This window comes from Solea senegalensis, linkage group LG15 (assembly GCF_019176455.1).
Source record: "Solea senegalensis isolate Sse05_10M linkage group LG15, IFAPA_SoseM_1, whole genome shotgun sequence".
Taxonomy (NCBI): Eukaryota; Metazoa; Chordata; class Actinopteri; order Pleuronectiformes; family Soleidae; genus Solea; species Solea senegalensis.
Window position 1 is genome coordinate 16,187,524 of NC_058035.1, and position 12,795 is coordinate 16,200,318.

Sequence of the window (12,795 nt, forward strand, 5' to 3'; positions counted from 1 at the left end):
ATATGTTTTTAGTGTAATAAATCATGACCAGCTGACCACAATGCAAGAATAAAAATAGCACGCCTTACTTCACCGCCACTGAGTCACAGTTAATTCACAGAGGGGTTAATGTGAGAATGATGTCCACAAGCTGCGAAGGATGTGAAGTTGGGTTGAGCAGGAAACAGGGAGAGCAGTTTCCTGTTATGTAGAAAAGAGCTGTACACCAATCAGACAGTCAGATGGGTGTGCAGGCAAACAAGGCTGCTTTATCAATGCCACAGGGTTGATGTAAGATCACAGATACACCCTGATCATACCATATAATGTAGCTTTATAATAGCATCATCCACAACCAGCTGGGGTCAGAGATTAGGGGTGGGTCAAAATATCGATTTCATACCTTCCTCATGCTATGCGATAATCGATACACCAGGGCAGATATCGATATTTTATCTAACAAATGAAGGCACTCACTTGCTGGGCATCACTACTTGTTGTCTCCTCGCGATGGCATTGCTCAAATGAATGAGGGAAATTCGGGTGGAACTTTCAGAGTTTCCAGTGGACCCATCCATGTTCAATCCACCTTCAATACATAGACTTTATGTACTTTGTTCTCCATGCTGTGAATAAATAGAGAAATCCTGCAGTTTTAACTTTTCACAGATGTTTTGTTTTCTTCAGTTAGACAGATATCACTATAAGATTGTCTTGCAATACATTGATTATCACAGAATTGTACCTCATGATACATGGTCCACAATACCAATGATATCATATTGGTATTGTGGACCATGTATCAGTAGTGACACCCAGCGAGATACACTGGCAGGAACTGTTTACTTTAGAGCGCATTCATTTGTTAATTGAGATATAAATATTGGCATATTGATTATCGTAATGCATGAGGAAGGACAACAGCATATAACTAAATCGATATTTTGACCCACCCCTACCATTTATTAATTTGTAAAATCTGTTCATGCTTTTATCAGAGAGTGAGTGTCTGGGAAGGAAACGGTGGCAGGCTTAGTGGCACAGTGGCTCAGTGTTGTACCTCATACAACCACACTACCCCTTTCATTTTCAGTTGAGATGTGGTTATACCATAAAAAGGTGTCATTTTAAAAATGATTTTCCTTTCCCAAAGGTTGATGTTTTCATGTACAGTGTGAAGTTTAGAAAAGTTACTATTAGTTACTAGTTATTATTATTATTATATGTCCTATACATAAACACACGATACGAGCATTAACCCTCTTCCTGAGTGTGTGTGTTTGCGTGTTTGCTGCGCTGTTTGTCACTCACTCAGCCTGTGAACGTTCACGCGCACAGACTGACGTTCATGTGTGTTCATATGGACTGGAGCTGCAGCTGTGAGGCTCGAGTCTCTTTCCATTTGGTTTCCACTCTCGTCCTGTTGAGGGAAGACAAACGATCAGCTGAGCAGCGCTCTCTCTCTCTCTCTCCCTCTCTCTCTCTCCCTCTCTCTCTCCCCCTCTGTGTGTGGACACAGTTGGACAGAGTTTGCTCCGCTTTGCCACTTCACAGAAACCCCGGGTGTATGGCGGCAGCGTCGGTGTCAGAGATGTTGCAGATGTTCGCTTCGCCATCATGAACACAGGTGAGATCATTATATTTAAAAGGACGTTTTTGTGTGTGTGTACAGAATCTTGAATAAGTTTAAAGGGTCTGCACAAATCGAGAGAAAGAGAAAAAAAACCATCTTATTATTATTTACATTTTACGCAATCCTGCAACTAAGGTGAATCCAGTGGTGTGAAGTGAAGTGTGCCTATTAATGTCAGGTTTAAGGTTTATTGATTTTATTGCATATTGAAGAAATGTAACTGATCAAAAATCTAATTCAATCAAATGCTGTTTACATGAAGTATTGTCTTTTTTTTAGTTTTGATGAGACAAAGATCTGACCTGTGTCATGTTTGATTATATACTACATATATATTTTTTTTTATAATAAATGGGTTGGATTTTATTCATTACACAATATTCAAAATTGGCCATCGGCTACTGCCTTTACAGTAGTTCACTAAAAGCCTTAAGCCTGAGAGGGGTTTCTCTCCCTTGAATCACAGGAAGTGAGTCAGGGAAATCCCTTAGAATTTTTTTTTTCTTTCAGTATTATATTACAAAGAATAGATTCTATTCTTTATCCCTTATCCTGTCCTTCAAGGACCGTGTTTTATCATTTTGAGTGGCTTTTAACATGTGAACTTTAAAGAGAGCTTTTTCGCACACTTGTAAGTTGCAGAGTATTTGCTGTGAAGAACCTGATTAACTTAAAATGAATTAATAGCACAAACACAATCATAATTTTATTGCATCATAGTTTAAAATCTCTGAACGGTTTTAGGTCACAGAGACACAATACAAATGACCTGTTAGCTATTTTAAAGCTCATAATCTAACAGTTTCCTTTTCCTGTTGTTCTCACAGACTACACCAAGCCTTCTGTAGCTCCAAAGACGAGATTTGTTTGTCACGCTAACCTGAAGCTGCCCTCCCCTCTCATGTCTGCAGCCAGGCGGACAAAACCGTCTATCTCTCCCAAACCAAAAGTCACACTAGAACTTAATGGCAGCCAGGGACGATGCACCAACAACACCCTACTGACTTCAGACGGAGAGTTTGATGACGACCAAGAGACAGAGGATGGTCTAAACAAAGGGATTACAGCAGAGGAGCAATGTAGCACCTCCATCCTAAAATCACAGAATGTGTCACAGGGATTGGAGGACGGAAAGGTGACAGAGGAGGAAAAGGAAATGCAAGAAGATATGATTCAGAAGATGGATGAGGACTGGAGATTATCTGACCGTACTTTGACAGTGGAGGGGGACTCCCTAGAAACACTATGGGTCAGTGCTGAACTCACTAACTCGAAGGAAGCGGTGGAGATGATGGATACGGACCTCACGGAGAATATGGACACTGAAGGTTTTGATGCGGGTGAGGCGCTGGCTGACACAGATGGCCTCTCAGTGGGAGATATTTCTTTTAATAGCATTGATGAGGAGGCAGGTGGCCCCTCTGCTGAAAGACGAGACATGAAGAAAAGACTGGAAATGCACCAAATCAAGGAGGATGAAGCCAGTGACTGTACAGCAGATGACTTAACAGAGTCTCTCATAGATGACGCTGATGTCCTCATCAATGACAACAGGAAGGACTCTAATTCAAAACAGGTTTTTCCATCAGGAGGAGAGGAGAACGAGGAGGAAACTGTTTCAAATTGTGGCATCACTTGTAACATCCTGAAGTTGAGATGTGGCTGTAAAATGAAGGAAAAGGGTGAACGCCTACAGAACATTAGCTTTTATGACTCTGTCGCTGAAGACCAGAAACATTTCTGTGATGCAACTAGGGGACATATTGTCATAGAGAATGATCCAATTCATGAGCCTTATTACGTCTCCTCGGATGACATTATTAAAACAGACACGACGCCAAGAAATAACAAAGCTGATGGACTGTCAGATAGTCCACAAACACCACAGACTCATATGTCTGTGAATGGCAGTGTTGTGTCTGCTGGGAACAACAAGGAAACAGCAGAACATGGACAAATAGAGTTTGCGTCTTCTGAGGATTACGTCAAGATTGTTAACAGTGGTGGATTCATTCGCAACAACAGGGATGAAAACAAGGTAAGAGGATGTCACAAATGGCCATCTTTCAAAAGTGAGGAGCACAAGGTTCATACAGCAGAGGCCCTGTTGAATGATTTTGACTGCCAGCCGAGATTCAGGCTGGTATCAATATCTGTGCCGTCAGACACTGACACCTCGCTGACATCTTCTCTCTCAGAAAGCCAGCTGCTTTCCCCAAATGACTCGGACATCTTTAGAGAAGACGATGACCTGGAGGGTTACATAGTGCCACTGATGGATGACACCACTGATACGGACCAGGACATCGGTGATGAGCCTGTTTATGAGGAGCCCAGAAACTGTTCAAAGGGTGCAAACAGGAAAACCACGGGGATGCAATCTCGCTCACTGTCACACTGCATTAATAACAATGTGGCTGAGATGGGAGTGCAGTTTGTTCAGAGCCCCTACATGAGTGGATTTGGACAACCTGCTCTTAGCAGCAGCCCTATGTTGAACTCAGTGCGAAACAAGAGCTACTCCAAACCGCACTATCTGTCCTTGTATCCCCGCTCTCTCTCCATGGAGGCACAAGATAAGCCTCTGTGTGTTTACAGAGAAGGGCACGAATCTCACTGGCAGAGAGAGGCCTCTTGTTCATCTGGAAGCTTTTCCAGGGGCTCACCTTTGTCCACTCCAACTTCTGTGGTTGATATTCCTCCCCCATTTGAGCTGGCCTACATAACCAAGAAGCCCATCACAAAGAGTTCTCCCTCATTGCTCATTACAAGTGACTCACCTGAGAAAAACAGGAAAAAGAAGTCCTCCCTGAAGCACTTCCTGATGCTTAAGTTTAGGCGTAAAACGGAGAACAAGTCCACAGTGGATGTCAATCCATCCTCCTCCAAGTCCTCATCAGAGTCCAGCCCCAAAACACAGAACAGACTGCTGGATTTAGATAGCCACAGCTTAAGTAGCTCCCCACAGCTCATCTCACGCTCAGCTAGTAAACTTCAAGCTTCACCTGAGCCAGCCTCCTCGTTCTTGTTTTACAAAGAAAGCAAAAGAAAAGGGGGTTCTGTGGCATTCCTCAATCGAAGTGTTATCCGAGTGGAGTCCTTTGAGGATCGCACGCGGGTGCCTTTCATACCTCTCCCCCTGACCAAACCTCGTTCCATCTCCTTTCCTAACACGAATACATCAGACTATGAGAACGTTCCCGCCATCAGCTCAGACTATGAAAATGTCCAAGTGCCCCAGCGGAGGCCAATTCCACAAGGACCGTTACCAAACTTCTTTGACCGACCCAGTCGAGTGCTGTCATCTGCCAATGACACAGACGGTTATGTGGACATGAGCAGCCTCCCTGGTTTCAAAGGCAGAATTCAGTCTGCTGAAGATGAAACAGAAAGGTATGTAAACAAGACTATGGCCCAAATCTTAAACCTGCTGTGAAATTGTGCCAATAATGACATGTTAGTTTCATAAGAAAAACCTTGTCATTTTCATGTGTGTGCAGTTAAAGTAATAGCAATCTGCCAAGGTGCAAGAAAAAACAGCTTTTAAAAGGAATGGAAGTAGAACCCTGATTGGTTTGTTGAGGGTTATGCTTTAAACACACCAATGATCAATTAAGTGACAAAAAACCTTTTAAACAGTTCCCCTGGCATAGTCGTGATGTTTGAACACACCCTATATACACTTGCTCCATGGGCTGTAGAAAAGATATTGATGTATCGCCAACACCAGAGTGATTTATCATCCGAGTACCACCAGTGCAGTGCTTGGTTAATATGTGCTTGTTTTCTGTAGTTGTTAACTGCACAAAATGAGCCGAATATCTCTGACATTTCTGATCCAAACAATGTCTAAGTTGACGTTGCACACGCTGGTGCCCTTTGTTAGTCACCTGCCAAGTTTGAAGTCTGTCAAGCGATCCATTGTTAGTTGTCTGTCTGTTAATCACATAACTGCAGACAGATGTTCCTTTCATTTATAGAAAGATGCATTTCTGCATCAGATGTCCTGTCAGTCATGACAATCCATTTAATACTTGTTGAGTGTAGACAGAACATCTGCACAGCCTGTGTCTCTGCTTTAGGGTGTGTTCATACAGGCTGATGCTGCTGGACATATTATCAGTGATCCTTACAACCTTTACACCAAGCACTGGTCTTTTCTTTTTTTTATTACTGCTCGACTGCTGTGTGGGTTTAACAGCACCCCCGGGGAGGAAGATTTATAACCATTTATTATGTTGAGTCCCCTGACACTGTGATCGCATCCCGTATGGATGTGATGATCAATGCTAAAGAGGTAAGTGCAGTACAATAGCTTCCCCCTTCTCAATGCAGTGAGGTATACGAAGCCCCAGCTGTGAAGCGTCTGTGTGCTGTTGGGGCATGTTTGGTGGAAGAGGAGGAAACACCGGCGGAGGTGATCTTGACACATCGAAGTTAAAAACGGGGAGGGGTTTCATTCATAAATCATCTGCAGAAGCAGCCTCTTGTGTAGATGCTCAGTAGGCAGAGCTTCTCATCTGTGGGCTGTGATGCTATTTGTTGGTATGATAAGCCATGCTGTACTGACATTAACCCATCCCCCTGTGTTCCTGTTGGTTGTGCCCATATCATGCGGGCTGCTCGGGATGATTAATAGTCAGAGCATTTTGAAGTCATTGCTCTTCTCGAGCAAGTTACGAACAAGAGGCTGAGATTGTATCTCAGTGTGTTCTGTAGTCAGCAGTTGTTCACTGCAGTGCTTCCCTCTCACTGTGCTCGCCATTTTAGTGTGTGTACAAGCAAAACAGCAGTAAATGCTCCATAGCGAATATTAGGAAAAAAAGAATTAAAAGCAAATTTATAGTGACTCTGACAGACTCAAATAAAGCACAGCTCTTCCTGTGGCATTTTCCTGACGTCTTCTTAGTTGCAACCCACAACATAAGTGACTCACAAAGTGCTCCCAAAGTATGAACAGGATACAGTTGTTCAGAGGTATTGATCAGGAGAAGGGTACAAATAATTTCCAAGACATTGGATATGCCATAAAACAATGATCAACTAATGGAGAAAATATGGCACAGCAATGACATTACCAGGAACAGGATGTCCTCTAAAAAGAAGACAAGAAAACTGGGAGAACACAGATAAGAGGCCAACAGCAACATTAAAGGAGTTAGAGGAATTTCTGACAAGTACTGACTGCTCCCAAACTTTAACAACAATCTCCCGCAGTCTTTATGCAAAATATCGGACAGGAATGTTTAACGAAAAGCAGACAAACCTCGAAAAAGAAAGAAAGAAACAAGGTTGACCTATTGGCCATTGTAAAACAGAACACAGCCAAGACCTAAAGAACACGGGTGAAACATGACAGTGAGAACATCAACTGAGCATGGAGTCAAGGAAGAGGGAGGTGTAAAATACACAAGTTTACCTATGGCTAGAAATCAGAAAATGAAAATCATTTTCATATACTCCCCATGGGTTTTCTTGGGGTTCTCAGGCTTTTTCCCATAGTCCAAAAACATGCAGATTTGGAGATTAGGCAAATTAGACACTTCATTTGACCATAGGTGTGAGTGGATCCCCGACCCTCATGTGGAGGGTTAACAGAAGATAGAAGATAGAAGATAGATGGATGGATGACTCATATGGACATCTAATTATATCTAACAATACAGCATATATTTACAAGAAACTTCAGAGGAAAATATTGATGGGGTCTCATTTAACATTTCTTTTGTTATTTCTATGTCATTGATTTTCCATTACTGGAACCAGAGCTGTATATGTGAATATTATAATAACACATAATGTTACCTTAGAAGGGGGTTCGAGTCTGTTCAGTAAAAGTATTTGAGAAAAATCAAGTAGAGACGTGCAATATGAGCTTAAAATCTCAATGTTCTGCCGTTATGTCACAATAACAATATCTGTGAGGACATTTGACAGATTTTCCATATAAAAGAGTTTGTTTTGATTCTGTAAATAGGAAAAAAAATACAGAAATAACTAATTATAATGATATTAATTGGTTAATTGGCCACATGTAATCGATTGGAGGGCTGCTTATGGCCCATGGGCCACGAGTTTGGGACCTCTGCCTTAGAATGATAATTATTTTCTAAATATAGCAACGTTAATCACATCAAAGCAATCAGCACCAGTGTTTGTCTGGATATTACTTCACTAACACTAAAATCATATTTTGCTAAAGATTTTAATTGCTGAAACAAAAAGATTTAGTTCCGCATAACCTGAAGGTATTATGTTAATAATGATAATTTGATCATAAATGGCTCAACTAGGAACCTGAGGCAGGCAGAATCTTTTATTTTTTTTATTTTTTTAATCGCCTCCTGTGATTTATCACCATAGATTTTTGCCTTGGGCCTTGAAACCACATGGCAGGACTGTGAGACGTGACAGAGGCAGTGTCTCTGAGAGTGATATAAAAGCCTAATATAGAAACCATGCATGTAGTTTGTGGTTCAAACACCCCCCTGGTAGCTCATCCAAAGTGAGACCCTATGAACAGTAATGGGCCGTGCGGCTGTAATGTTTACGATGCAGAGATCAAAAGTACTCAAATATGTCGTTCATATGTCGCTAATTTGCATCTCAGTGGGATTCGGTCCATTGGTGCTGGGATTCAAACGTGACAGGAACACCGGCAAGACAATTGGTCACGTAGTGGTCTACTGCTTTACTACAGTAACTTAAGGACATGTTTTTATTTGCATAGCTCACTCTTCCTACTGAGCGGCAGCCATTAGCATATTCATTTGGGCTCCCTGCAGAAGAGAATCTCATGGCATAAAATACACGAGACACGAGTCCCCGGTTGAGAAAGGTTGTCACCGTGGGCCTTTCATTATTACTTAATTGCTTTCTCTAGTCTTGCATTGCTTTATCAATTCATATATGCTTCTAATACTAAATGCAGTATTTTTAATATAGCGATATTTCAGTGGACCGTAAAAGTGTGATGAGAATATGTTCACACGAGAGCTGACGGGACACATTCACAGCTGCTACGGAACAGAACAGCATTTTTCAATACATGATTTGGTCAAGGTGGCTACAGCTTGACCAAATCATTAATCAAGGCATAATGAATTAATGTCATTGATGTTTAATTTATTTTTAAATATTTTTGTTTTTATTTATTATTTGTTTGTTCTGAATTTTCCAAGATGTCTTGGGAAAAGTTGAGGATTTAGTTATGTTATGGCGGCACAGAAGTGCAGAGATAATATATAACATAATATGATGTAACAGACAATCTAGAGCAATCTAGTATTACTCAATTTTCCTTTATCAGTTCGTTTAAAGGTGTCATTTGTCATAAAGCCTTAGTTTAAGTAAGTTCATCAATTAATGTTGACCCACTTTTTTAATTTTGGCCCCTCTGTACTCTGTCTGACACCCCTGTTTTAGAATCACGACTGGACACACAGGGATGATAATCAGTCATATTCAACAGACAGGAGTAAGAGTAGGGTCAGAAAGTATTATAGGTAGTATCGAACGTTTGCTTTGAAGTTTAGCAGAAGTGTAATGTCACAAGCAGGCATTCCTCCATGGAGGTGACTGTTTAATAACCACTGGATCATATTGTATTGTAGGTATTTGACGTTTAAAAAATTCCACTTTGAATCTTGTCAGGAGAACATCGTTGAATCACTGCTCTTCCTATCAATATTTTCTGGAATATTTTACTCAACTAGTAAAATAATTGCTTGACCCTCAGCAACTATACAGTAATAATTATTTTATTGAGTGAATAGAGTATTAATATATTCAAGATGCTACAGTGCATTTGTGTGTAACCTACAGTATTCTTCACTCACCCGATTAACTTGTCCTTTCCTCCTTACAAAGTGCCTATACAGAAGCGTACAACGTGTGTTCGCTGGCTGTGAGTCCACTGGCCGGTTCAGTGGGTGAAGTCAGGGGAGAGATGACACGTGAGGAAGACCAGGCACGCACCTCTGATGAGGAAGACGGAGTTGCACACAGCACTTATAACAGACAGGTAAGTTCAGGCAAAAAGTGATGATGTAAATGATGAGTGTTAAATGTTAGGAAAAGCACTTTTCACCTTAAAACCATAAAAATGAACTCACTAATGCATCACTGCTCATCTACCATCTCACTTAATTGGAGAGGAAGGAGTTCTCCAACTCCAACATGGCTCACAGGAGAAAAATTCCAAACCTTGGGCTGGGTAATTTGTGCATTTGTGCATCTGCACATCTGTTGTACAACTTTGTAAATTAAGTAGCAAAAAAAAACCAATGATAAAACAAAATTAAATTAACTAATATGGGATTCAATCTTAAAGGTCCAGTGTGTAACATTTAGAAGGCTTTATTGGCAGAAATTGAATACACCACACGTGTATTTTTGAATATGTTATAATGTCTTTAAAGTGAATTTGATTTTTGGAATAGGCTACATGGTTGTTGTGGCCTTGTGATGGAGTTGCAACCTGTCCAGGGTCTTTCCTGCCAGTCTCCCTATGTCAGCTGGTGCCAATAACAATAAATAAATAATAATTATTCTTTTCATTATTGACACCAGTGACCCCGTGACACTCATGTAGAGGATAAAGCAGTAGAAGATGAGTGAGAGTGAGTGAGCCTTGGAATAAACCTTTGATATGTACTGTACGCATGAACATTGCTTTTTTGAGGCCGCCATCGTGCACCACCGCGTTTTATATTAGTTAGAACAGACAAATCAACCAGAGTGTGCGTTTTGAAGCAAAAGCTCTATATGTTAATGAAGTAGAACAACATCCTTTTTGGTACGTAAAGGCCACTGTAGTTCCCTAATGTGGTGAAAGGTAGGAGGAAATGGGCAAGTCCTACAGTTGTTATAATCAGTTTATAGTCTCATTAGATGTCACTAATACTTACATGCTGGACCTTTAATCATCTTCATCACTGAGTAACCATCTGAGATCTGGGCCTCTTTTATTCTTGTTTTTACTGTTTTCACAAAGGACCTTTGTTTACTCATTAAGTGTGCTTTAATTTGATTTGTTCTGGACCATCATTTTAAAAGGGATGATAATACCTTTTTATTAAATGCAAACAGAAAAGAACATGACAAAATAAAACAAGCTTTTCATCTTGAGCGGTGGGCTAATGTTGCCCTAACAGGTCTGGATTTTACTGTGGGTTAATGGCGGTTAATGGGCTACTGAAGGCTGTCCTCATTATTTAGAATTTTATAGCTGTTAGGAGATGATGTGTGCACCACTTGTAGTTGTTGAACCAGCCAAAATGCTCCAGCTCTTTTGAACCCTTAGGCCATTTTGAGTAAATGATATCACCCTGTTTTTACAGCCTGATGGCCGGTCCAGAGCCTTTTACGTTGCAAAAGAACTGGTGGATACAGAGAGATTGTAAGTGTTGTTTTACCAATTTTTTCCCTGTAAAACATCACAACCTACCTGTAAAAACTTCCCAGCTTCTTGATTAACTGTGTGCATATATTTATTCTGTCCACAGACACGTGAAAGCCCTAAAGCTTCTTCAGGAAGTGAGTGTAATAATCTTGTTTGATTTGCCAATGAATTCTGTATGAATCTCTCTCTCTTTGTCTGTTCTGTCTGTCTCTCTCTCTCACTGTGTCCACATATATATCTATATCTATATATACATCTATATATATATAGATGTATATATAGACGTCTGAGCAGCTAGAATGGAGCAGGGAGGGCATTTATGTCTTGCTCAAGGGCACTTTAGTATTAAGAGGAGAACAAGTGCTGCTCTTTCACTTGCCTGCCAAGAGTTAGTCTTGCGGTGTGATGTTCATACTGCTGAGCTGATGGGAATAAGAAGCAGACTTTAGACTTTATTTTAAACATAAACCTTTCCGTCCAATGTGCCAGGACTTTCGGGAGGCAGTGGGGGCAGCTGTCGGGGACGAGGGGGAACCCGTGTTGGAAGAGGAGCGACTGCGAGAGATTCTGAACGAGCTGCCTGATGTTTACACCCTGCACCGTAGAATCCTCACAGAGCTGGAGAATCGACTCAGACACTGGTGAGGAATACTGGCACACATTTACCATGATTATAAGGAACTTTTCCCCCTCTTGTCTTTCTTCCATATCTCCAAGGGGTGTGCTCATCATTGCACCTCAGAAAGCAATAAATATAACCTGTACATGTTCTTTCTGCTTCTTCTTCCTCTTCAAACTGTGTCCCTGCTCAGGGAGGAGAGCCAGAAGATTGCTGATATCTTCCTGACCAGAAAACCTGAATTCTTGGTTTTTACCACCTACATCGGCCATTATGACCGGAGTATGAACCTGCTGGAGGAGAGCTGCCGGACTTCACCTGGCTTTGCAGCGATTGTTCACCAGTTTGAGGTCAGACCTGCAGCCTCTCTTCTCTAACTCCAAACACAAATCCATCCATCCATAGTCCATCGCTTCATCCTCTACATGAGGATTGCAAGGCTGCTGGTGCCAGGCCCTGCTGACAAAAGGCTGGGTACACCCTGGATAGATCGCCAGCCCACCACAGGGATACAACAACTATTCACACTCACACCTATGGGCAATTTAGTGTCCAATTAACCTCTGCATGTTTTTAGAAAACCTGGAGAAAACCCACTCACGCACAGGGAGAACATGCAAACATGTAGAAAGGCCTTTGTTCCGACCGGGTCGTGAACCTGAGTCTGCTGCAAGGCAACAGCAACATAGCAAATAAAAAATCCCCTGTTTTCCTCTCTCTTTATCCGAGAAACAAAATCAGGGTAGAGTCAGCCTGGAGGTAAATCTATTTAGATCAGCTATTTTCTGCCTTCGTTTTTCCCAGAGGGAACATATCAGAGCCCGTTGCGCACACTGTGTTTCTGTGGGAACACACGTTTTCCAAAAAAAAAAAAAAACGTCAAATGTGGCAGTTTCCTGGATATTCTTCATAACGTGTGCATGTTGCAAAAATGTTTACTGTACATTTACTGTGGTTGCAACAACAACGACGACGCAGATGTACAGCACAGATAGACAAAGACAGCATTTTCGACTCATGTCACATTTAAGTTGTGAAACTTTACTCGGGAGACAAAGAACAGCCAAGCATTTTCCTTAGCATGTCTTATGTGCATGTCGCTGAAATATGGAAACAAATATGGAAAAGAGACCTCATAAATAACAAGCATGACTCTGAAAT

At 41.3% G+C, this 12,795-nt stretch overlaps 1 protein-coding gene across 1 annotated transcript; it reads left to right on the forward strand.

Moving 5' to 3' along the window:
- Nucleotides 1-1,496: 1,496 nt before the first annotated feature.
- LOC122782105 lies at nucleotides 1,497-12,011 on the forward strand. Its single transcript, XM_044046311.1, has 7 exons — nucleotides 1,497-1,606; nucleotides 2,440-5,005; nucleotides 9,482-9,635; nucleotides 10,954-11,012; nucleotides 11,119-11,149; nucleotides 11,505-11,656; nucleotides 11,828-12,011. The coding sequence occupies exons 1-7, from the start codon at nucleotides 1,597-1,599 to the stop codon at nucleotides 12,009-12,011; spliced, it is 3,156 nt and encodes a 1,051-aa protein (XP_043902246.1). The 5' UTR covers nucleotides 1,497-1,596.
- Nucleotides 12,012-12,795: the final 784 nt, after the last annotated feature.